The following is a 23305-nucleotide window of genomic DNA, read 5'->3' as shown; positions in this document are numbered from 1 at the left end:
AGCCACCAGCGAGGCGAAACGCAGCGATGGATCTGATGATACCAAAGACATTCTGAGACAAATGCTGCGTCGTGACAGTGATCAAGTTCCATTGTCCTGACGGTTGGATGTGGACGTGATCATGTTGCACTTATCGATAGACTACCTAGGTAGGTAGGTACTTAAGGCAGGTAGCTAGACTGACTGCTTCATGCATGAGCATGAACGCCAGCCAACGGCGTCTTGTGCTCCTGCTTTGGCGTCAGCTGGTGCTTTCAAGCCACGTGCTCACACCTCCCAGCCACAGCCACAGTTGAATGGCTCGGTGTGGCTGGGCTCTGCAATGGACGTGCGGTGAACATTGAACCCACATCCAACATGGCGAGCTGCTTGTCCGGATGAACAAATCGGTGACTGGAAAGTCGGTCATAGTACTTCGTACAGGATTGCCCAGAACGGTCAAATCAGCCGGCCACAACTGGTCGCAGACGAGTGAGCGAGAGCTGCACACGCATGTGCTAGTTGACGCGGCTTGACTTGCGCCTGTCTCGAGCATCAGACCACGCGTGGTCCAGAACGGTGAAGCATCATCACCTCGGACTGGCCTGGGACGTCGAGGCCTCGTTGAATTCTGCCGCCCGCTGGCCTCGCTCTCTCCTGGTGACACGATGAGCGCACATAGCGGTCAAAGACGGACACGACGTTGAGAAAGGGTCTCGTCCATGCCATGCCGCCATGTCGGCCGCTCCAACAAGCACCTCTGCGCCTCCGCCGGCGCGAAAAGTCAAGTTCGTGGCGTCAGATCCCAGCCGTGGAGGATTGCCCGTCAAGCGCAAGCAAGTCCAGCAGGCCTGCGCAGCATGTCGGCGTAAGAAGGTTGGTCCGACTCTGGCCGTCTAGTTGCCTGTTTGAGCATTGGCTAACCAATCGCGGCTTGTTGTGCGTGACAGCGACGATGCATCCATGCCGACGATGCTCATGCTCAGGAGGAATCCACCTCGGAGGAGCACCGAGGGCAGGACTCGTCGCCCTCGCAAGCCTCGTATGTCTGATTCCGATGCGTCTTGTCTCCTCCCTTTGCTGACTCGGGGCTCCAAGGCCGTCTACGGGTGCGTCGGTGGTTACACCGCGGATGAGAACCGCCGCCGTGATGCATGAGAATGGCACTGTAAACAACACATCACATACCGCGCTTGCTTTGCATACTAGTCAGCCTCCATACTCGGGCCACCGGGCCTCTGTTGCCATGCCATCGCAAACCGATCATCTCAAGCAGCAATCTTCCCGTTTTGTGGGCGACCTTAACCCCGAGGGCATGTTTCTGGAAGTCACCTCCATTTCGGCCGGAGCCTCATCGCAAAAAGGAGATGTGGGCATCTGGCTGTCGTCTGGTGCGTTTGGGGGCACCGGACAATCGTCTCAGTTCATTACCTCGCGACCTCCTCCGTTGATGGACCACTTCTTGCTGCCATTTGTTCGGGAACACTGCCTGTCCTGCCTCCCACCGCCCGAGGACTTTGCACGCCTGAAGAATGTCTATATCCAAAAGGTCCATCCCATATTTCCAGTCATTCCCATCGCCGACATTGACAACGACCTCGACCACCCGTGCAGCATAGTACTACGCCAACTTGTTTGCCTCGCCGCTGCTGCTGACCCAGAACTCACCGAGCATTACCGGCTACAGAACCGCGGGCCTGGTTTGCTGTCTCCCCAAGACTTTTCCCAGTCCCTGTCCTCGTCTGTGCGGGCCATACTGGAAACAAGCCTCATTACAGATCGAGTCATGCACATTCAGGCTTTGATCATGCTTTCTTTGTATACGCAGCCAACGTGTGCCGAGGAGTCTGACCTGCCCGCACAACTGGGCGGCCGTGCCATTCACCATATACAGACTCTTGGCTTACACTTGCTACGATACGACGCGCCAAATTGCGACGACCTCGAGAACTTGTTTTGCTGTGTATGGGCCCTGGACCGCATTAACGCCGCCGAGTATGGCAGACCGTGTCTGATTCACGAGCGTGACATTGGCGCTGATTTGGAAGCCTGCATCAGAAAACGACCGCCGTGTTTCCGACTGTTTTTATCAGTTATTCAGTGGCTGGACCAAGTTGTTGAGCTGTACCGCCCAGGACCCAGCGCAGAGGCATCTGGTCTTGAAAAGATCGCATACATCGACCTCCCCGTCCTCGAGGCAATGATTGTCGATGCGGATGCGCTCAAGGTGCCATCCTCCCTCATTGGTCGGTATCCTCCTCCCCGTAGATTTCCATGCCGAGCCCATCTAACGCGCGCCATAATAGCGACCATCGAGACATTCTACCACGCCGTCATAATTCTGTCGTGCAGATTAGCCCGCCCTGGAACAGTGCATGCCGCCTCGACTCTGCCGCCGCCGTCTGCCAACGCACGTCGGTCCCTTGCCGCTGAGCGAATCGCCTGTGCTGTTCCTCGAGATCACCTAAGCCCCATGCCCTTCATTCCGTATGCAGTTTCACTCGCTCTGAGCGTCGAGTACAGAAAGATGAGACACAGCCGGCTTGCCATGTTCCGAGCCAGGGCCATGAGCTCGTTCAAGCGGAACTGTGAAATGTTGCGAAAATACGGTGACCATTTCTGGAGCGCAAACGTAGTCGCCGGTCTAGGCGAACGAGTACTCAAGGAGATGGAGCGCGCTGCTACGAGCTTGACAACCAAGGACGCTGCTAGCCCTGTCCCGTTGGATGTCGGGTCCAGATCAACATCGGCCGGGGTGCAGTCCCAAAGTGTCCGGCAGACCCAGATGCTGCCTGGAAATACAGCTGGTATTACATCCGCCGTCGGCATGGACAATGCGGTCGACTTTTCGCTGATCGACGCCATCTCGGGCCAGGACGTCTTTGGGCATATCGACCCCAGCTTCAACCTGGAAGCTGTGGATGATGTCTTGGAAGCAAACCTAGACATCGGCTTACCTCTGAATTGGGGAGATTGGGGCCAGTTTGCCATTAATTAGCACCTTGGTTTTATTTTATTCATTGTGTGCATAGAGTGATGATGATGGGGGACTGGTTGGTCTTTTTGGCAGGTGGTGCAAGGAAAAAATTGTTCATGGCGCTCGGGCATGCATCGGTTGGGAGGAGTACTGTTTTTTTTACTCGGGAGATGAATGCCACTCGTAACAATATGAAGAAGAGATGGTAGTCCTTCCGGTTTGTAATGAGCTTCGCCGTCACGTCCCAGTCTCACCTTGTTGTGGCAAAGTCACTAATTCCCACTCGGTAGGGTGAAGATGAAGCATAACGAGCGACTAAGTAGTTGGTTATTGCATCTTTTTTATCTTTATCTATTCTACACAGTAATGACTGAACAAGGTTGCTGGCCAACAAGGCCAAGCGCATCATCGAGACAACGCAGCTACACGTGCAGGTGCGAAAACAAGAATTCAAAACACGAGCAAAACAACGACGCTTTGGCAAGTGTCATCGGTCGAACCGGCCCTGATATTGGATCTTGCGTCTACTTTCTAGCTGTTTCTGCATTTCTATGTCATCATAGTCTAGCGTGTCGCGCAGCTTGGTGTCACTGGCGAACAGCGGACGAGGATTGGTAAAGGCATCATCTGCGGACACGGGCATCTCTGAGGGATCGAAAACGGGCCGGCTGAAGCGATTGTAGGCGATGATGGTGTCTCTGCCCCCGGCGACGGCATTGTTGGGCATCGGCTGGCGCAGAGACATGCGCCGCACCTCAACGGCGTCTTCTTGGATCGGCTTCACCCCCATGTACGTGTAGATGAGGTTGAGCGCCGGGATGGACAGGCCATGGACGACAATGGAAAACAGGACGAGCCAGTAGACGACGGGGCCGATGGCCCTGGCCAGGTTGGTCTCTTCCTCGTCGCCTTTGCCCAGCTCCGGGAACAGATGACGGCTGTGCTCCGCGTAGAAGACGGCCCCGGCGCCAATGGGCCCAAAGTATCCCATGAACAGGGCTTCTTTCCAGTCCTTGACGACTCCCGGCATGAGCTTGTACGTCATGAGGATGGCGGGGATGCGGCGGAAGACGAGGACCATGAGGCCGAGGAGCATCAGGCGTCCGTAGGTGAGGCCGGTGCCGTCGGGGTCGTTGAACTCGCTCCAGGGCATGATGGCGCCAATGTACATGAAGCCGCCAAAGTTGAGGAGCACGTCGACGCACGAGTTGACCTCGTCGTGGCGGCGTTCCGTCTCGGCGAGGTAGTCCCCGTCCCAGTTGAGGGCGTTGCCGGCCACGAAGCAGGCGAGGAGGTCGTCGGTCCCGATGGCGCCGCAGGTGCCGACGAGGAACATGCCGAGCGCGGTAGGGAAGAGCACGTACGACTCCCCGTCGATCCATTTGCTATTTGACAGTCGTACATGTTAGCACGGGACGTGGCGTCGCGGAGGAGGGCTGCTCACCGTCTCAGGGCAAACTTGATGCCCTTGCAGGCGGCAAAGCCTACAACGGCGCCGTACACAACCGACAGCAAGACAATGTACAGCCATGTCTCGACAAACCATTCCCTCATGGCAACACCAACACCGCCGCCTAGTCGGCCCACCTCTTCGCTTCTCGCCAACAGCCTCCCCGCGGCTTCGGCTGTCGTTTCCCCGGCGCCGGGGATGTCAGCATGCCGGATCAGGTATACCGCTAGCATGAGAAAGGGGAAGCCAAATCCGTCGTTGGCGCCGGCTTCCGAGGAGATGATTTCTCGGAGGTCTCTGGCGACGAATTTGTCGGCAAAGGGGCCCTTGGCGATGGCCTGGGACAGGATGGGGTCCGTACAAGTGACGCAGGAGCCGATGACGAGGGCGGCGAGGAGGGTGACTTTGGGAACCGTCGCAAGCATGCAGACGGTTGTGCAGAGCCACATGATTGTCATGATGGGCAGCAGACACATGAGCATTTCCTTCCAGCGGGTAAGGTTGTACTTGGCCGGGAGTTGGTAGCCGGCGATTACCAGTTGAAGGCCGATCATTACTCTGGCCACGCCCTAATGTTCAGTTGTTAGACACATGCCGCGTTGGACCTTGGCTCAGTGGTGAAGTGCTCAGCATCAGTTTTCCTGTCCTCACGTACAAGAGTAATGGCTTCAGTCTGTCCCGGCGTTTTCGACCCCCATCTCTCGCTGTCTATGAACTTGGCGGCTATAGGGCCCAACAAGACTCCAATAGCCACGGCGGGAACTGCGTGTCTGCATAGTCAGTAAACGTGGCGTCATCGTATTCTTTTGTGTGCTCGACGTACGTGCTTCACCCAAGTACCACTTGGCCTTGATTTTGACGGATATAAGGCCGTACAGTATAATAAAGGTTCCTGGACAACATGGTCAGCAGCAAAATAACCGATCTCGTGCTTGGCATAGTCGCACCTAGTACCCCCAACACAATGTTGAGTTCGCTCACGTCAAGAGACGGCATGATTGCGAGGGAAATGCAATGACTCGACGATGCGAAATGGGACAGAAACCTAGGGACAAGGACTCTTTCACTTTGACCAGCAAAGAAAGGAGTCGCTATTCAAGGAAAACGAAAAAAAAAGCGTATCAACGTAGGGCAATGTCAAGACCAGCACTGGTGAGGCCCCAAGGAAAGAAAGACGCGTAAACACCGAGGAAGAACAGAGACTGTGTTCTTGGTATGAAAGCTAGTGTTATTGGCTTCCCATCTTGACTTGTGCGGTACCAGTTGCGAGAACATGCGTTGAAAAGGGACGAAGAGAAGAGAAGAGCAGAGAGAACAGAAGCGCAGAAAAGACGCTATCTTGAACCTGGCGTTTAGGTGGACGGATGGAAGGCTGTTGCGGGAAAATGAAGGCAGACCCGGCAAACTGGCGCTTCCGCTATATATTCCCCCGTGGGAAAGGTCACAGAGTTCGGGATTAGAGGACCGCCTGACACGATCCTGTTTGACGGGCCCGGCAAAGAGAGCAAGCAGGTCGAGCAAGTATCAGCAAAATTGGGGCAACGGCATGTGGGGAGCGGTTTGAATCAGGTCAGCATCATGGAGGGGTCTACCGGTAGTAGCTTGAGGTGTAAATGTTTCCGGTCTGCAGAAGCCGGCGCAGGAAACGTCTGGGCCGGGGAGGCTTGTGTCTAGTTACAGATATACGCGCGGTTAGGCCCGTTCAGCCTCAGGTCAATGACTTTGAAGAATGTACCTTCTCCTTTTATGGGGTAGCAAGGAGTGTTCCGTACAGGGACAAGGGGGAGATGGCAGCTGTTATGCCAAGCACCTTGTACAATGTATGTAGATCAAGGGGTGTGAGCGCCGAGGTGGAGTTGAAAGAGGAATGGAAGTTATGCGGTGCCGTTGCGGTTACGTCAGGAGCCAGGAATAATAAGCTTTTGCCAAGGGAGCAACTTGAAGTACGTATGTGCAAATCTCATCGGAGGCTCTTTGTTGTACATTGTATACACAATTCTTGTTCGGAATGTGCGTGAAGCTTAAATGTTTGCAGCAGCATGCAGGAACCCGAAATGGGTTGGGTGCTAGGCATTTCAAGGTACGGAAGCTAGAACGACCCTTGAGGCCAAAAGCAGCCATCATGCACACATTAACCGCGGCAATGCCATCCCGACACAACCTCGTCTATTTATGGTGTGTGCATACATACATACATGTAACAACCCAGCTAGTCGATGATGGCTTCTTGGCATGTATCAAGAGCCGGGGACGCCAACCGTACGAAGTGTCCTGAGCGCACACTGAGTCCCCCAAAACGGCATGGCATGGAGGGCTCCGTAAAAGCGCTGCGCGATATCAACATGCGTTATAATACATACTTGATAAGAGTCTCCTGACCGGTCATGGTCGAGCTCTCCTCGTAGGAAGGGGGTTCGTAAGAATGGCCGAGGTGGAGCCGGGTTCAAGGTGCTCAACTTCCAAATTGGGAAGTTGGCACGGCTCCGTCTCCGTCTCCGGACAACCCGGCCGCCCGAGTACACGGCCAAAGACGCCGCGAGACACACAAGGCGGCGTGCGGAATAGCCCGCCAACGAGAGGCAGCAGATGAGGGACACGTCGTCGAAATGCTGTCTGGCGTGGGAAATCACGGCAAGAGCATGACAATTTGCGAGACGCCTTCCTTTTAGCGCCGTGACGCATTTCTCTGATGGCGGTATCTGAAGCTACTAATCACTTGGCGCCCGGGATGCCCCTTGCTTGGCCCCAGACGAGACCAGCGGCCCCTGGTGTCTAGAATATCTTGGCGGGAAATGGAAATATGTATGTACATCATTGGCCAAGTGTCGTTTTGGCTTGGAAATAAGCATAATGCCAGTACGAGACTGGCCCAGTTTAACTAACGCCACTTGATGCCACATCGGCCTACTGCATTTCAACCGGGAGTTCAGTTCAACACATGCAAGTTGTCTTCATACATCTGCATGTATATGTACTCACGGCACTCCCATGTACTCCGTACAAACCAGTTGAGCGAAATGGCCACGTCAGTGCCACATGCCACAATGCAAGCCGAAGCCGCGCCGCCATGATGGCCGAAAGTGCCGGCACGACAAACATGCCATGGTCCAAGATAAAAAGAGCGCTTATCTTACCCTTGCACAAAGTACTAGCAACAACAGTCCAGCCATGCGAGATGCCACTCTCGGGGTCGCCCGAAGCCGCGAAAATGGGAGCTGGGAGAGTGCTGTGAAACGCTTCGTGTGGGAGGATGCACGATCTACCCGGTCCCACGATTTTGTCACAGTTCTGCTATTTTTGGTGCGTTTTTTTGCATCTGCCAATCCCCATTTGCTGACGGCCAGTCTGTCAAGTGTTTCGGCTCCTCCCGCCAAGCTGGCGAGAGTGCGAAAATGCTGCCCGACGAGGACTTCTCATCTGCAGCGAGGATAGCCAACCCCTAGAATCTACACGTCCTCGCGAATCTTGGCTTGTTTCCAACGCCATGTGATGCCGCAGACGTGACGGCTACCAAGAGAACGGTGGCTCTGAGGCTGACCCAGGCTGACTTGCTCCGCGGAGCCGCAGGGCTGATGGTGTTCTTGTATTTTGGACCCTCGACAGATTCGTGACGCGTAGGAAACCGTCCATCTTCATTTGCCAGAGTCCCGTCTTCGTATGACGTATCTAACGCCGAAAATATTCATCAGTCCATGCGGACGCCTGCAAATACAGACAAAATCTCCCCGGGCCACTTCAACGGCTTTGGGAAAGACTGGAGAATATCCACGCAGATCACAAGCGGCAGGGACTCTCATATGATCATATCATGGATTTCAGCCTCCCAGATAGCTCATTCGCCGTCGTGACCGCCGGGGGTGAATGTCAGTTACACCAGTTGACCTTTCTACACAAAAGTCGGTCTCTGTCTCAAGCTGACAAGCAGCCACACAGTATTATCAAGTCGACGCCATCTCTCTTCCTCGTCGCAGCACAGCCCTAGTCTCGACCAGTTTCACATCACTCTACCATGTCCCCTTCCTACTTCACGCCTCCGCTAAAAGGGCCGCTATATCCATGTTCTAGAGGGTTTCAAGAACCACCCCCATCATATACTGTTGCTGCTGCTCCTCCTCCGCAGCAAAGCGCACAGCTCCGCTAGCAATATCAGCCAGATCTCTCAACACACAACAGCACTATTCCTCCACCTCCAAGGCAAATACTGCCTTCGAATAGAGTGAATAAAGCCCTTGGGGCATGTATCCAAGTTACTGAAGCTCGGAATTTTGCTCCTGGCCACTCTGTGCAGCGCTCTTCAGCATACCTTCTATAAACTCCAAGTCTGCTTGCCCCAGATCCGGCGACTGGCGAGGGTCAGGCAGCAACTTCCTCGCTTACCCCAGGCGTATAGGCAAATTCCCCGACTTTTGCTTCAGCACCAATTGCCTTGGCTGTGATCTTGGTGTCCACAATATGAGCTGCTCCCTTGACATATCCCATTCGATATTCAGACGCCGAATCAAACACAGAGCTCACTGATATCTGGAAACTCTCCAAGGCTCCGGACTTCAATTTGACAATGCCATGCCTCGTATCAATGGGCACTAGATGCTCACAAATCCGACTTGTGGAAGCATGGACCGTTTTCTCCCTAGAGAAATAGTCTCGTCCCCGCGGCGAAATACAGACCAACAGTAAGCAAAGTCGCCTGGAAACCCAGGCTTCGTCTCCCAAGATGTGTTGCAGTCCTTTCTGGGTTGGTTCACCAACCTCGTGACGCTGAGTTGCTTCAACTTGCCCAACTTGATTCCCTCCTCTTGTGCGTACACGATATGCACAAAGAAACAGTGACTGTCAGTAATGGCAAGTATGGCTCCTCCCTATGAAATAGTGTTCTTGGCAAACTCGACAAGTTTCTTGGCCCTTGCCATATTTGGGGCACAGGATTTTCTTCAAGGACGTGTTTGCCCGCGGATAAGGCTGCTTCGATATTCTAATCGGGCCGACATCAGTAGAGTGATGATGGCTGCTGCAACATTTTTGCCGAGGAGGTCGTGATGTGTCCTGCCAACTCCTGCATCTATCGAGTAGGGGTCGACAAGTGGTTGACCCTGGAAGTCGACCAGCCGTGTCTTGGGCTGAGTCGAGTGATCTTGAGACGATAGCTTGGAGAGACAAGCTGTTGCATTTCAGAGCGGCTGGCTAACACAATATCAAGCTGGTGAGCACACGATGGCGCATTGAAGGCCGTGAGCTTCCTCAGTAGATGCTGTTCTCGAGGATACCACCACTAATGAGGGCAACATCGATAGATGACATGGTGGATGAATTGAAAGGTGAAACTTGAGGGAGGGAAAATATGCCATTCATCGGTCAAAAACTGCCAAATGTTTTTGTATAATATATGAACATGTGTATAAGTATCTAGCCCACCCGCTGTATTAAGCAAGGAAGTAAAGCTTCCCCGGAACAGAATACAGATAATTTTGCTCAGGTAATAGTCGCTTAAGCAACAATCTCTGATGTCAGCCAAAGGACTTCTAAGATATCCCGATATCCCAATATCCCAATGGCAGTCCAGGAAAGTCATGGCCAGAGACTTTTGAGTGCGGGCAAGCCGGGGCACATGCTGACACCGAGATCAACCGTGTGGCAGATCAACCCCAGCGACATCAGCACTGCAGAGACTGAGGCGTGATCAACGTACCATTCGTGAGTTCTGTGTTGTCGATGCCAGCGCCGGGATATGTGAAACGTTATCATCTGTGCCAAGTGGGTTTCCGTTCTCGAGGAAATAGTCCAAGAATTTTCTGCAGTATGCCGCTCTTCTCTCGGTCCTCTACTTCCTAGGCACGTGTCCTTCTTGAAGTTATAGCCTCAAGTTGATTGCCCAATGCATTGCTTGAATCTGGCGTCTTCTATGAGTATGGCTAGTTTGACTGTCCACGCCATATCTGGCTCTCCGTTGTCGTCTATTTCGGCGGCTTCTTGTTTGCCAAGTCGGTTGGCTTCCCCTGAAACTGGTTCTTGATTTCGTCTAGAAAGTGCCTCAAGAAAGATTGTCTTCGTCCGGTCGCGTTGGGGTCGGCTGATAGCACGTTAGACCTCGCCACCGAAGGCTTTATGCAAAGAGGTGTTATATCTGTACCTGTCGCTTCTCCCGGCGCTAAGGGTTCGTGTGGGTTCCGGCCATGTCTTTGTTCGTGGATTGTTCGATGGATGCGACCGACGGCGCGATGGAATCCGGGCTGCCGAAGGATCTATGCAGACATGTTAGACGACGAAACAGAGCTTCCACTAGTCCCGGGCGGCATACAGCTTCGATGATTCGATCCTATGTCGACACGGTCAGTATTTGCATTGAGGCCATGTCCGGGTTGGTCACACCTCAAAGGCCTGGACAAGGCGCAGGGCCCAAAGATACGGAGACATAGCCGCGGTCCTGTCTATTAGACAGTCCTCGGTTTCCTGGGCCTATCCGTTCTTGTCGCGGGGTGACGAGCTTGGCTCTCTTTGCGATCTGTTGGGATGGTGTCGATGCGAAGTCTAGGTTGTCGAATGCAGAGGTGTTGGCGAAGGTACATTTGACATTTGGGTCGGTCGTCAGAGCTCCGACTTTCCGTGACAACAACGGATTGTTCAATGCCTCACAGAACTGGCCCCAGCATCAAGCCAAAGGCATACTACCCATGTCTCGCCCGCAAACTGACGCGAAAACGAAATTCTCGGCCGCATTCAATTGATCGACATCACTGCACTGGTCTTCATTAACCCACTCTGTGCCACACTGCCTACTCGATGGTGCACATCTCACGTCACATGTTACACGTCACTAACAAATATACTTGGGTAGTTGGCTTTGGGCCCAGATTCAGGACGGCGGATCAATTGCATTGGTTTTATTCCTAAGCCTATTTTCAACAACCCATCCCCCAGCCCTTGAACTCAACGTGGAGTACAGTGGACTAAAAAACCAGATCTGCCACATAATCTTCAACGCCTTTTGGGGGTATTTTTCGCTCCATCACTCGTTACACGTTGTCTGTCTCCGCTTCGGAGAGTCCCGTACAGAGAGACAAACCTGGCGCTAATCTCCAGATGCTTACTCAGAGACGTGCTTTCCAATGAAAGGAGTGAGGTAGTCCATCTTGCCCAGAGGGACGCCCTCCTTGCGCAAGATGTTGTAAGCGGTGACGAGATGGAAGAACAGGTTCGGGATGGCATAGCCGGTGACGTAGGCATGGCTGGGGAGCTCAGCATCCTTGCCAGGCCCCAGGCCGATGGGGACGAGGTCGCCAACTCGCTTGTTGACGACTTCTTTGTCAGTCTTGGTCAAAAGCTCCTGGACCTGGTCGATTCGTTTGTAAAAGTCGTCAAAGGTCTTGAGGTCATTCTCGAGCTTCTGCGGCTCGGCGCCAGTGCTGCGAGCCACCATCTTTTGAGCAATATCCGAGACAACATGAACCTGGAAGCTCAGAGGCAGCATGTCCTCGTGGATGCGGGCATCAGGGAGGCTAGCAGCATTGGGAGCAGTCTCGGCCTTCTTGAGGATTGCCTTCAGAGAGGTGAGATTATCCTGGGCAGTGGCGATGGAGCCGTCGTAAAGAGTGTATGACATGGTGACTGAGAGTCTGAGCTTAAGTGCGGTGGTGGTTTTTTATTTGGGTCTTGGAAGCAGCTGATGAAATTGCGTTTGATTGCGTGATAATGACAAGCTCCCGATTCAAGGGCGGTGGCAAACAGACGTTTTATATATTTGTGTCCCAAGTCCCCTAATTCCTTCCGTCTGTCAGGCCAGGCAGTATACCTTCCTTTTACTCGGCAGTCGGGACGAGCTTTACAAAGACAATCTGTTTGACCGCCCCTCATTCCCCCACTTCGTCCCAACACCATGCTACTCCATGCGGGACGCTCCTAGCCACGATCTATTTCGGCCCTCAAGAGACACCGTACGCCGATGTTTTTCTTTTACTAATGCCCTCGCATAACGGGTTGGCTGTCAGCACAGCTAAACCAGCCTCGCCAGAAGTGGATTTGCTGCAGGTGAGCTGACTAATTGGAAGCTCATCGAAAGCCGACAAACAATCAATCCCGCCGACCGTGGCGTGCGGAGTTTGACGTGTCCTGCAGGCTGGAGCCATTGGAGCCGCACGGAGCAAGCCATGCAGGCATCAATTGGATCAGAAGCTGGTGAGACGATGGCTATACCCATCAGCAGGCATAACGATGATTACAAAACACGAAAAAGACAAAAGAGGTGCTGCTAAGCAAGAGAGCTCTGTCAGTGGGCCTGAGTTTTTCGACCAATTCGCTGGATTCTATTGGCGCAAACCATCATGAGTTTTCAGCCATGTTCTCTGTCTCCATCTGGCGGAAAGCTTCAGTCAGGTTACTGCATCAGCATTGATGATACCGTTTTCACGGCCACGGAAGCTCAGACACTTGATCTGCACACCATTTCGGGCAAAAAGAGATGCCGATGTCCAGTATGTGGACTCGGAGGTGGACCAGTTGGTTACACAATTCCGTTGGTCTGATATATACGTTGGTTTCTCACGCTGATGCCACGTCTTCAGACTCTTCACCTTGCCGTCGCGATTCATAGGATGTTTCCAGATTCGCTGCCAAACAGGCATCGACTCGATCCGGCGGCACATCCGTAGAGGGCCACGGGACTGACTGACAAACCGCGATATTCGATGCTCATATTGGTCGGCCAGCACACCCCAAACTTGTTATTGGCTGTTCTTGGACCCGTGTAGGCTTCAAGCTCGCATTCGGGTGCTCTGTGAGCAAGCTCGAAACTGGACGCCACAACACGAATCAATCATCGTGAATGATTTGCAGCTAACTCGCGTATCTCGTGCACACGGGTTTCACTTTTCTGCGATTGAAATGGGCTTTCTGTTCCAAACCTCCCTTCAGTCGCTAGCTCCTTGGCCACTTTAGTGCCCTCTCCTAAGCCAGAGAACGTGGCTTGCAAGCTGCAAGGTCTCTGTCGGCGTCATGCCATCTGGCTTCATGTTGAAGTGCACAGGCATCGTTAACGTCGCCGGAACTACACGTTCTATGATGGGTATGGGAATATGGGATATTCGCACAGACCGGCTGTGGCAGTCACGTTTCTGAATATTTCCAATAACCCGTTGCCACTATCAGATTTCGTGACGGTGGGAACCTGTCGGATATATTGTGTCGATACGTAATGGTATCTTGTGCAGTTAGAAGCACAGGGTTCCTTACCAATCAATCATTCGACCGCGCCAGTTGTTAGCAAAAAGCCACAGCAACCACCCTCAAAGTGTCCGCTTGACCGACGATTCCAAGGCTAGCACGATATCTCCGCACAATGGTTTTGAGTCATTGAGCTGAAAATGAATTTCATCAAAATGTATTCCCGGTCATGGCGCTTATCAAAGAGATTCGAAAGACGACTTCCAAGTGTATCCCGGATAATATTGTCCGAAACAGATATGACAAAGACGTAGTCCCAATTCTCCGGGTACCACCCAGCAAACACCCAGGAATCATCAAGCTCTATATGAGGGAATGCTATGGGGCTGCTCAAGTTTTGTCACGTCGTTTGGAATGAGACTTGCGAGGCACATGGTAGTTTTACGGGAAGCCACTTCAACTCGGGGAGCGGATTCTGCGATTTATCTTATACGTCAAGTACCAAATTGGTGACGACACACTTTCAAAGACATTGATTCCCTCTTGGTGTCGATTTCGCGTCAGAATCCCAAGGTGACATTTGCCCTTTCCACAACCTCTCTTTCGCCAGGCGAAGCACCGTCTCGCACTTCAATCTTGTCAAGGCCAAATGCTTGGCGTCCAATGCCATTTGTCCAGCTACGCAACATGTCTTCGGTCGGTCGGCCGACGTGTCGAGATTCGCCCTCGCCACCAGGGAAGTCCGGCCCTGGTGTTCCGTCACGAAAGGCCTGTCGCTGGCGCGCAATATATGCGGCATTGATGTCCGTCACAGGGCATACGGGAATATACATGACACTGGAATCTCCGCGGCCGCCGTGGACCTTGTCGACGGAATGGATAGCTGTTGAGCGGGTGGGAGTACGACATCAGCAAGGGGGGGGGCAGGCAGGGGGAAGTTGGGTGTAAGTGGACTTACTGTCACAATGCCATGCAACGAAATCACCAGGCTTGATTTTTGGCACATGCACCATGGTTCGCTCCAGCTCGAGATGCGGGTGCAGCTCGTCGGTGAGTTCCTGTCCATGGCCAGGTGAAGCACCTTGCAATTCGCTGCTCATATCAGCCTCACTAATCAACTTCCAGTTGCTCTCGTCGAGGAATCCCGTCGACGTCTTGGATTCGTTCAACGGGGCGAAGAATGGGCGAAGCAGCACGTAAGCCGTTGCCATGTGCATAAGAGGGTTGACCAGCAGAGTTCCCTCGCGAGGCCCAGATTCGCTCATGCTCATCCAGCCTTGCCACATTCTGAACATGGTGCAGGCGCCTAGGCCATCGTACAAGTTGTTGACTGCTTGGACGCGACCACTGGCGTCCCACGGGTCGTACTTTTCCCAGTCTCCTTGCAAGATTCTATCATAGACGCCGCCGAGCCCGTATCCGTTCCTCTCCCATCTCTCCACGCTGCCGCCGTCAATATGCGGGCCCAGCGCAAATGTAGCATCGCCCGGCTGTCGGATGCGCAACCGATCGGCGTAGGAAAGAGGATTCTGCAGAGATATCTGTGCTTGATCCGACGAGGTATGCCAGAGTAAAGACATGAGACGGTGTTGTACTTGCAATAGGGACGGGTGTGAGCGGGCCTTGAGCTGCGGCGTGGACCAGTACAGCTCGTATACTTGCGGGTTGTCCGCGGGAAACGCTTCCGAACCCTGTTAGCATATAGGGCAGACCTTCTTCTAGCAATTAGAACAAGCTTCTGTGTAGATGCTCACCTCGAGTCCACGGATTCTTGTTTACATAGTCCTCAATCTCCTCCTTGTAAGCCCTTGCCTCTCCCTCGGGAACCACCCCCCTGACGACAATGGCACCACGTTTCCTAATCTCCTCCTTCAGCCCTTCACACCCCGCCTCCAAGTCAGCAAAGTTCACCTGAGGGATGACGTCTGATCCTTTTTGGGCAATGATCTCATTCTCTGCCCTCAACCGCCGGAGCAGTCTCGTCCAGCTATCAGCAATCTGCCTCTCCCTGCCCCTGACCAAGTCACACTTTAGTTTTCGAAAGCGGTCCGGCAGAGGCGGCCGCCTGGCGCCAGACAAGGAAACAAAGGCATCAGAGATGTCTCCCTCCTTCTTTACGGCTTTTTGCGCCGTCGCCGTAGAGGCAGCTCTCGTGAGTGCCGGGGAACGCCGGGCGATCTTGGCTACAGAGGGTGGTAACATGGTGACGATGCACAGCACACAATTTGGAATCAAAATAAATGCATACAGATGAAGAGGAACAGATGACCCCAGAAAAACAAGCCGAACAACCACTCCAATAAATAGTAAATATTCAGCCCCCTCGACTTTCGTCACGGGCTCTACTACAGCCGTGTAAGTGGCGCGGTGTTTCCTTTTCGGGAAGTCCGCACCCCGCTTGGCATAAACCAGACTTGCCAGACACTGGACAGCTATCTCGGCGTGAAAACATGGTAAATCCTTCCGACAATTCGGAACTGCAACAAGTAGAAGGCTCATGCCCAATAATGAATATTGTGCCAACTCCAGGCATTGCGAGCGCCTTGGTCGGCCAAGAATACACACGTAGTAGTTTGCACACGAGACCCCTCCAAGTCCCCAACTCGCCTCCAAACACGCCATCAACATCATCGACACCCAAGACGCAAGAACGCAAAAAGCAAGCCAAAGAAACGAGACGCGCAGGAAAATGGCCCAGCCCGTAAAAGTCAAAGTCTCGCTGCCCATGCTCGCCGCCCACATCGACCACTCCCTCCTCCACCCCACCCTCACCGATGCCCAAATCACCACGGGCCTCCTCCTCTGCAAACAGCACGCGGTGGCAAGCGCCTGCGTGAAGCCGTGCTCGGTGCCGCTCGCCGCCGAGGTGCTCGCCGGCTCCCCCGTCAAGGTATGCGCCGTGGTGGGCTTCCCGCACGGCAGCTCGACGGCGGCGACCAAGATGGCCGAGACGGTCGAGGCGCTCGACGCGGGCGCCGCCGAGATCGACATGGTCGTCAACATCGGCAAGGCCCTCGGCCGCCAGTGGCACTACGTCGAGCACGAGGTCAACGCCATCAACCGCATCGTCACGACGAGGGGCGCCGTGCTCAAGGTCATTTTCGAAAACGACTACCTGCAGCACGAGCACATCCGCAAGCTGTGCGAGATTTGTACCGACCTGGGCGTCGGCTTCGTCAAGACGAGCACCGGGTACGGCTTCGTGAGGCGGGACAATGGCATGTACAGCTACGAGGGGGCCACGACGCCGCACCTCAAGCTGATGAGGGCGTCGGCCGGGCCAGGCGTGCAGATCAAGGCGGCCGGGGGCGTGAGGACGCTGGACGACGTGCTGCACGTCATGAGCCTCGGGGTGACGAGGGTGGGCGCGACTGCTACCGAGGCCATCTTGGAGGAGGCGAGGGCGAGAGGCATAGGCGACGAGGAAATCGAGGTCGAGGTTCGGCGGAGCGATGGCACCGACGGAGACGGAGCTTCGTGCTAGCTACTATTTTTTGCGTGGATGGTGCAGACAGAGACGATCCTCGTGTCTGTGCCGAGAAGTCGCTACTGTTTTGAGAAATGCACTGCGCAGCGAGGAGATGATAGACGTCGTAGCCACTCATAAAACATTCATTACCCAAAAATACGACCACCTTTGCTACCCTCTTCCAACACCCTACAGTCACAAAACATGCTGCAAATTTAAGCTCATCATCGCTGCCCAGCCAAAGAAGAAGAAGAAAAAGAAGAAGCCTACTGTACATTACGGACAGAACTGGTGGGGAAACCAAGTGCTGCCAGAGTAAAAAAGAGAAAACGGGGGGTTTGTTGCAATAGTAAGGGTTTCCATGTCTCAGATGGTCATATATCCCAGCTCGGACAACACATGCAATACTACTCAGTGTCTGTGTTTGTCCTCCTTACTCTCTCTCTGAGATCTCTATTCTCCAATTCCAATCCGCCGAGCCGTTGCCGTGCAGCTGCTCGATCTTGGTTGCGGCCTTCTCGCTCCATCTTCAGTTTATACTCCATGTCCCGAAGTCTCAGGAGCCAGCGGTTGTCATTATTGGTCGGCTCGCCCTCACTCGGCAAGGCAACTTCCATGCTGGTGAAATTGCCCGAGGATGGCCGGGGTATGCCAGAAGCAGTGTTGGACCGAGATGACCCCCCTGAGCGGCTGTTCCTGTCTTGGCTCAGCTGGGAAGTTCGACTCCTATCACGATCTCCCGGCCCGCGTGGAATGCCCGGTGAAGGTGAGCCTTTAACAGTGGTACCTCTGCCTAAAGGTGTTGTTGTGCCGTCATGGGCAGCACGACTTCGTACATCATTGGCCGTCCGAAGCGTCGCATTCTCAACCTTGAGTTGGCGATAGGCATCCTCCAACCGGGCCATTCGACTGTGCATATCCTGAGGAGCTAGGCTTCCCGAGGCCACCGAGTTTCGCAACATGGTCTCGAGACGATCCAGCTTCTTGGTTCTCACTTCAAGATTGTTCTCAAGAGTCTGGTACTCTCGATGCAAGTCTCGTTCCACCGACTTGATCTTGGAATGCAGCCCTCCAAACATAGCCTCAATCGCCTTGATGGCGCCAACAAGGTTTTTCGAGAAGCCGGGAAGCCGGGTCGCAATCACTTCAACCGATGGGACAACTTGCCGATCGACAAGCGTATTGTTATTAAGCCATTCCCGCCCGCAAAGAGCACTCAATTTGTGCCACAGCATCAGAAGCAGCTCGTTCCTCTCTGTAAGCTGATCGCGAGCAGTCTGCTCAAGCTGGGCAAGCCTTCTGCGATCCTGACCCCTGGTGCTCTCCAGCTCCGCAATTCTGACATCCTGGGTACTAGCCGTCTGTGTGAGGTGCTGATGTGTCCTCTGAAATGTGTCATATTGCGCCTTTGTATTGCGGTGCGCGACGCGCTCCCTTTCCAACAACTCGGTAACCTTTCGTGACTCAAGAGCATGAGATTCCAAAAGAGCGTCTCGTTGTTTAATGATGCGATCTTTCTCGACCAACGACGCCTTTGTTGTATCGAGCTCGCGAATTGTGTTCTCGAGTTCCCGTTGCATTTTGGCAATCGACTAGAGTTGAGTCGTCAGTATACCACAGTCATAGATCAAGAGTGCACAATACGAACCTTGAGAAGAGAAGATCGGGTGCCGTTGAGGTCACCAAGAGCTTCTCGAAGATTATTCTCGAGCTCTATCAACCTCTCCTTCCACTCCGTAGCCTCGACCTCCCGAGACGACAGACTCTTACGCAGTCGCCTTACTTCGTCCTTGGCATTTGAAGCCTCCCGGTTGAGTTCATTCACAACCTGCTGGACCTCTTCCTTTTCCTTGTCGGCGACAATCTCTCTGTGCATGCGCTCTTGTTGAAGGCGGTTATCCAACTCCCTGGCTCTGTCTTTTTCGTCTCGCAGATTTTGCTCCGCGTTGGCAATTGCCGCCTCCAGATCCCCGATACGAATCTTGTCCACCTCTTGCTCCTCGCGCAAAAAGGCAATCTCTCCCTGGCTTGATTCTTGTTGTATCGAGAAGCGCTGGTTCTTCTCGTTTGCCTCCATCAACTTCTGTTCCAAGTCCTCGAGCTCCTTATTTGACGAGTCTAACTCTTCCTCAAGCTGTTGGATACGACGCAATTTGCCGGTTTGTTCATCTTCCAGCCGCACCAGAGCCTCGCTCATCTTTCGCATCTCTTCCTGCAAGGCGTCGAAATTCTCTGAGCGATCTTTCAAGTCGGTATATGCGCGCTGAATCTCTTCATTACGTTGATCGGCCTCGGCCTCCATCGCATCGATCTCTTCCTGGGCTTCATGGCGTAAAGCTTCAAACTCGTTCTCCATTTCACCCTGTTCGCGAACGGCCTCGTCTCGTTCAGCTTGTAGAGCAACGAGATCGTTCATAGCCGTGTCAAGATCTTCTTGCAGGGACATGGCGTTATCTTCCGCTTGCCGCTTGCCCTCGACCGCAGCCTCAAAGTCTACCATGCAAGACTCAAGTTCTCTCTGCAATTCCTGGTTCTGGAGCCTGACTTCGCTGAGTTTGTCTCGTACTTCAGCCAGCTTGTTTTCTAGCCCCTCGCGTTCAGATTCTTCCTCAGCCAAAGTCTGCCTAGTCCGTCCGCTTCCCCGGGATTGTGATCGTTCATGACCACCGGCACGGGACGCCGAGCGGTCAAGTATGCTGTCTATGGTGGATGGAGCAGGACCACCACGGCGCTGAGCCATTTTGAGATCTTCAATCTCCTGGTAGAGCCTTTCTTTCTCGCGGTTCCTCGAAGTAAGCATTGAAGTCTGCGCGCCAACCTCACGCCTCAACTCAGCGTTCTCATGCCGCAGTTGTTCACTTTCCCGCCGCAGTTCATCAACCAAGACGTTAACCCCGCCGAGGTTCGTGTCGGGAACATTTGTCTCCCCAGATAGACCAGACGTTGCTCGAGTAGGCGAGAACGCGCCATCGCGAGGCTTCTTGGAAATATTGTAAATATTGGTGGTGTGTTGCATGTTGCCTTGCGCAGAAAGCTCCTTCTTGAGCCGAAAAATTTCGTCCCGTAGTTTCCGGTTGTCTTCATCTGCTTGTTCTCGACGGACAGTTTCCTGTTCCAGCAAGTCGCTCCAAACCGCAGATTCATCAGGCACGCCGGCATTACTGCCAGATCGCTCACCAAGCGTCTTGACCATTTGAACAAGCTGCAACTTCTCCGATTCCCGACTAAGACTCTCGTTGCGAAGCCTCTCGATCTCAATAGCATACTCTTCAACCCGTTCGCGCAGGTATATAAGCTCCTGTTCTCTCTCATAGGCATCTTCATCGTTTGTTTTGGAGGTTTGATCTGTCGACGAGGCCGTGCTTGGTCTATTGTCTTCATCTCGGGCTTGTCTCTCGAGCTCCTTGATGCGTTTCCGGAGGATTTTGTTGTCACGTTGCAACACCGCAAGACTAGTTTTGAGTTCCACGTTCTCAGAGATCATTTCTTTGATGCCTTCCTCAGAGAGTCTATCCAGACGGTCGCTCAGAAACATGACCTTCAGCTTTAAATCAAAGTTCTCCTTTGACAGCCTCTCGATAGTGCTGCTCTGTTCTTTCAACGTGAGGTTCCTGCCGGTTTTTGTTATGGTGTCAGTGCTAATACTTGTGGTGAGGTTAGATGGTCGGCGAGGCGTTTGAAGGCTGTTCTTAAACCGGTATTCCTTCACCAACGACTCGGGAACTTGTACATTCTTGACATGCTGAGCTATGACGGTATCTGTAGGTGCAGTAGCCTTCAAATTCTCTCGTGAGGCCTTTGGGGTCCTGAGGGGGTCGTTGTGGTTCGGTCTGTCAGGGCTCGAGACTTCTGGAAGAGTATCCAGGTGGTGGTTTGGCAAATCATTCAAATCGTCGCCACCGAAGCCAGACACCATACTACCAACACTTATCGAACGCTGAAAGGGGTTGCTTGTCGAGCGTAACATCCCCAACGCCGGAACGGCGCCGCCTGATTGCAGAGCATAGTCAACACCATGGCCGATAGTGGCCTCGCTACCGTCTTGTGATTCTGGATTCGTGATGAGCGAAGATGTCGATGATCGGTGGCTGCCGTACCGGCTGCGCAAATATTTTGACCGTTTGCCAATCCTCAAGGAATTACTGGGTGTGCTTCCCGTGTCAAGCTTATCAGATATTTGGGATTGTAAGAACGGGTCGTCTGCACCAGACAGAAATGAATGTTCGGTCTCGTCTCTATAATCATCTTCGTCTGCTGCCGCAGGCGCAGTACGGCCATCCCTTGTCGCGCTACTAGCCATGCTAACAGCTCTCGAAATGGTTCTTGCAGCGGCGGCAGTCGTAGGGGAAGAGTCCAGATTCTCAAGACTCGATGTAGTATTTCCAACATCAACATCACTAGTATGGTCGTCGTCTCGTTTCTCCGCATTCTGGTCCTTCTTTCTGCCAGATGTATCTATCGTATCGTCGGCGCCAGTCGCATCCTCAGCTGTTGTCCTTGTAGCGATGGGAGACAGCGTGGGCAAGAAGCTCGACTCTTGGTCCTTGAAATGTTCGCGTACAGCCTCTTCCGTAATAGTGACATCAGGTGCCCGGCTATGATCTATCGTTACGGCGTCAACGTAGCTGCTCTCCATTGCAGACGGGCCAGTGGTGCTTCCCGAGGCAGAGGCGCCGCCAGGTGGTGGTAACAGCTTCAGAATGGAATCGTCAGGTTGCGCATTCGCGTCATGCCCAGTGTCTTCCGGCGCGGAATCGCTCTCTTTTGAGTCCCGCATGGTGTTTAGCCGCGCGCGTGGTCGTGCAAGGCAGTGGTTTATTGGAGACCAGCAGGGCGACAACTCAGCATCAGGCACCTGTACGGCGCATCTTGAAGCTTCAAGCGTGTGCTCTGCAGTGATGCCCAGGTGGACCGCAAGGCGACACTGGAGCTGGAGGATGCACCCAAACTTGAACGCGCCTTCCCGCAGTGGAGATCAATAGGAGACAGCGCTTGGATATGGGCATGAAACACTTTGCATGTAAGGACAGGCGTCAAAAAAGAAAGGAAAAAACAGAACGACTTTGGAATGCCCCCGTCGATGGCGGCGACGCCAAATGCATGCACCAGGGTTAAGCTGGCTCTAATGTTTTGATTCGCAATATCGTCAATGGAGCTTGTCGACCTCGCCCCGAGTCATCTGCCCCTCGGGCGTCGTGCCTAGTGGCTGTTGGTTGCTCCTACCATTGAGTTTTGGTGGAACTTGCACTCAAACGCTGTCACTACTTGCGTACTAGTCTCAAGTGCTACTAGCGTGCGCGTGATGGAGTCTCTGGAGCAGCAACCCTCTGTCATCTTGCCAGGCAACCAGGCTGATCGGCCTCAGGCCATGTGGAGCCATCTCGACTTTAACCCGGCGGGCCTTGGCCTTGCATATCGAACCAGACTTGATGCACCATCGGACAAGACTCATGAATATACCAAGTTCCATCTTGGTCTCTTCTCGTATCAGATTCTTGGCATCTACGTGTAGATGCATGCATTAGGTTATACCATCTAGTTATCTCTCCTTACATCACAATCATCGCGCTCCCTCTCCCACTGTTGTGTTTTTCGTCATGTCCGCATCACTGGCACCAGAATGCAACGAAGTAAAAGAGTACGGCAGACAGCGCAAAGCATCCTCGGCTTGCAGGACTACAAGCTGACTACTCTTTGCTCACAGACGATACGATACCTGCTTCTTAAAATGGTACAGTGAAAGTAAGTCGGCACACACCACGAACTAGTTCACTGGGGCACGCAGAGTTGTGCAGCGCTGAGCCACGAGAACTAGAGTACCTTCGAGCAGCAGAAAAAGACAACAAGGAGTGTGCGGATCTCTTTCAGCAATACCAAAAATGCCTCGGGGTAAGTCTCTCTCCAATCGACGGTTGGGTGGCTTCAGCACGGTAACTCTAAGCGTATTGCTGCAGGTTGCGCTCAAAGACCGGGGCATTGACAAACTCCTCGATGACGCTCGTGAGGATAACAAGGAGAATGATACCAGACTGTTGACGCCAAAAAGTAAGATTTCGTGCATGTGGCTTAACAATGAAACCTCCCACATCGAACGGCGGGATGACTGACCACGAGACAGAATAAACATCTAGGCAGGCCCCGACTGCATTCACACTTCATCGCTCACTATATCCCAACCCCTGTATCCGTCTTTCACACACATGTATATTATCTCGATATATCTCATAAATGATAGACATTTAAAGAAATACAAACCAAATGTGCATTATGGGCATAA

The 23305-nt window shown here is 53.3% G+C and overlaps 9 protein-coding genes across 9 annotated transcripts; 4 read left to right on the top strand and 5 right to left on the bottom strand.

The window, feature by feature from the left end:
• Positions 1 to 714: 714 nt before the first annotated feature.
• Positions 715 to 2977, top strand: G6M90_00g044800 (uncharacterized protein; the record flags this gene model as incomplete). Its single annotated transcript, XM_066130359.1, has 4 exons — positions 715 to 855; positions 930 to 1021; positions 1078 to 2225; positions 2286 to 2977. 4 exons carry the CDS (start codon positions 715 to 717, stop codon positions 2975 to 2977), a joined length of 2073 nt encoding a protein of 690 aa, XP_065986567.1.
• A 466-nt stretch (positions 2978 to 3443) lies between these two features.
• G6M90_00g044790 (uncharacterized protein) lies at positions 3444 to 5402 on the bottom strand (the record flags this gene model as incomplete). Its single annotated transcript, XM_014692323.1, has 5 exons — positions 3444 to 4341; positions 4401 to 4975; positions 5062 to 5168; positions 5230 to 5298; positions 5354 to 5402. 5 exons carry the CDS (start codon positions 5400 to 5402, stop codon positions 3444 to 3446), a joined length of 1698 nt encoding a protein of 565 aa, XP_014547809.1.
• Positions 5403 to 7574: 2172 nt separating this feature from the next.
• Positions 7575 to 7849, top strand: G6M90_00g044780 (uncharacterized protein; the record flags this gene model as incomplete). Its single annotated transcript, XM_066130358.1, has 2 exons — positions 7575 to 7706; positions 7751 to 7849. 2 exons carry the CDS (start codon positions 7575 to 7577, stop codon positions 7847 to 7849), a joined length of 231 nt encoding a protein of 76 aa, XP_065986573.1.
• A 2508-nt stretch (positions 7850 to 10357) lies between these two features.
• On the bottom strand, positions 10358 to 10817 carry G6M90_00g044770 (uncharacterized protein; the record flags this gene model as incomplete). Its single annotated transcript, XM_066130357.1, has 4 exons — positions 10358 to 10473; positions 10534 to 10645; positions 10702 to 10719; positions 10773 to 10817. 4 exons carry the CDS (start codon positions 10815 to 10817, stop codon positions 10358 to 10360), a joined length of 291 nt encoding a protein of 96 aa, XP_065986283.1.
• Positions 10818 to 11487: 670 nt separating this feature from the next.
• Positions 11488 to 12003, bottom strand: G6M90_00g044760 (uncharacterized protein; the record flags this gene model as incomplete). Its single annotated transcript, XM_014692322.1, has 1 exon — positions 11488 to 12003. One exon carries the CDS (start codon positions 12001 to 12003, stop codon positions 11488 to 11490), a length of 516 nt encoding a protein of 171 aa, XP_014547808.1.
• A 2116-nt stretch (positions 12004 to 14119) lies between these two features.
• G6M90_00g044750 (uncharacterized protein) lies at positions 14120 to 15761 on the bottom strand (the record flags this gene model as incomplete). The annotated part of the gene is made up of 3 exons (XM_014692321.1): positions 14120 to 14442; positions 14518 to 15240; positions 15314 to 15761. The coding sequence occupies 3 exons, from the start codon at positions 15759 to 15761 to the stop codon at positions 14120 to 14122; spliced, it is 1494 nt and encodes a 497-aa protein (XP_014547807.1).
• A 487-nt stretch (positions 15762 to 16248) lies between these two features.
• Positions 16249 to 17043, top strand: deoC_0 (Deoxyribose-phosphate aldolase; the record flags this gene model as incomplete). Its single annotated transcript, XM_014692320.1, has 1 exon — positions 16249 to 17043. One exon carries the CDS (start codon positions 16249 to 16251, stop codon positions 17041 to 17043), a length of 795 nt encoding a protein of 264 aa, XP_014547806.1.
• Positions 17044 to 17435: 392 nt separating this feature from the next.
• Positions 17436 to 21805, bottom strand: apsB (Anucleate primary sterigmata protein B; the record flags this gene model as incomplete). The annotated part of the gene is made up of 2 exons (XM_014692319.1): positions 17436 to 18620; positions 18677 to 21805. The coding sequence occupies 2 exons, from the start codon at positions 21803 to 21805 to the stop codon at positions 17436 to 17438; spliced, it is 4314 nt and encodes a 1437-aa protein (XP_014547805.1).
• Positions 21806 to 22625: 820 nt separating this feature from the next.
• MDM35 (Mitochondrial distribution and morphology protein 35) lies at positions 22626 to 23151 on the top strand (the record flags this gene model as incomplete). The annotated part of the gene is made up of 5 exons (XM_066130356.1): positions 22626 to 22666; positions 22733 to 22770; positions 22844 to 22917; positions 22983 to 23073; positions 23147 to 23151. 5 exons carry the CDS (start codon positions 22626 to 22628, stop codon positions 23149 to 23151), a joined length of 249 nt encoding a protein of 82 aa, XP_065986500.1.
• Positions 23152 to 23305: the final 154 nt, after the last annotated feature.

Source organism: Metarhizium brunneum, chromosome 2 (assembly GCF_013426205.1).
Source record: "Metarhizium brunneum chromosome 2, complete sequence".
Lineage (NCBI taxonomy): Eukaryota > Fungi > Ascomycota > Sordariomycetes > Hypocreales > Clavicipitaceae > Metarhizium > Metarhizium brunneum.
This window is presented reverse-complemented; position numbering and strand designations above follow the sequence as displayed.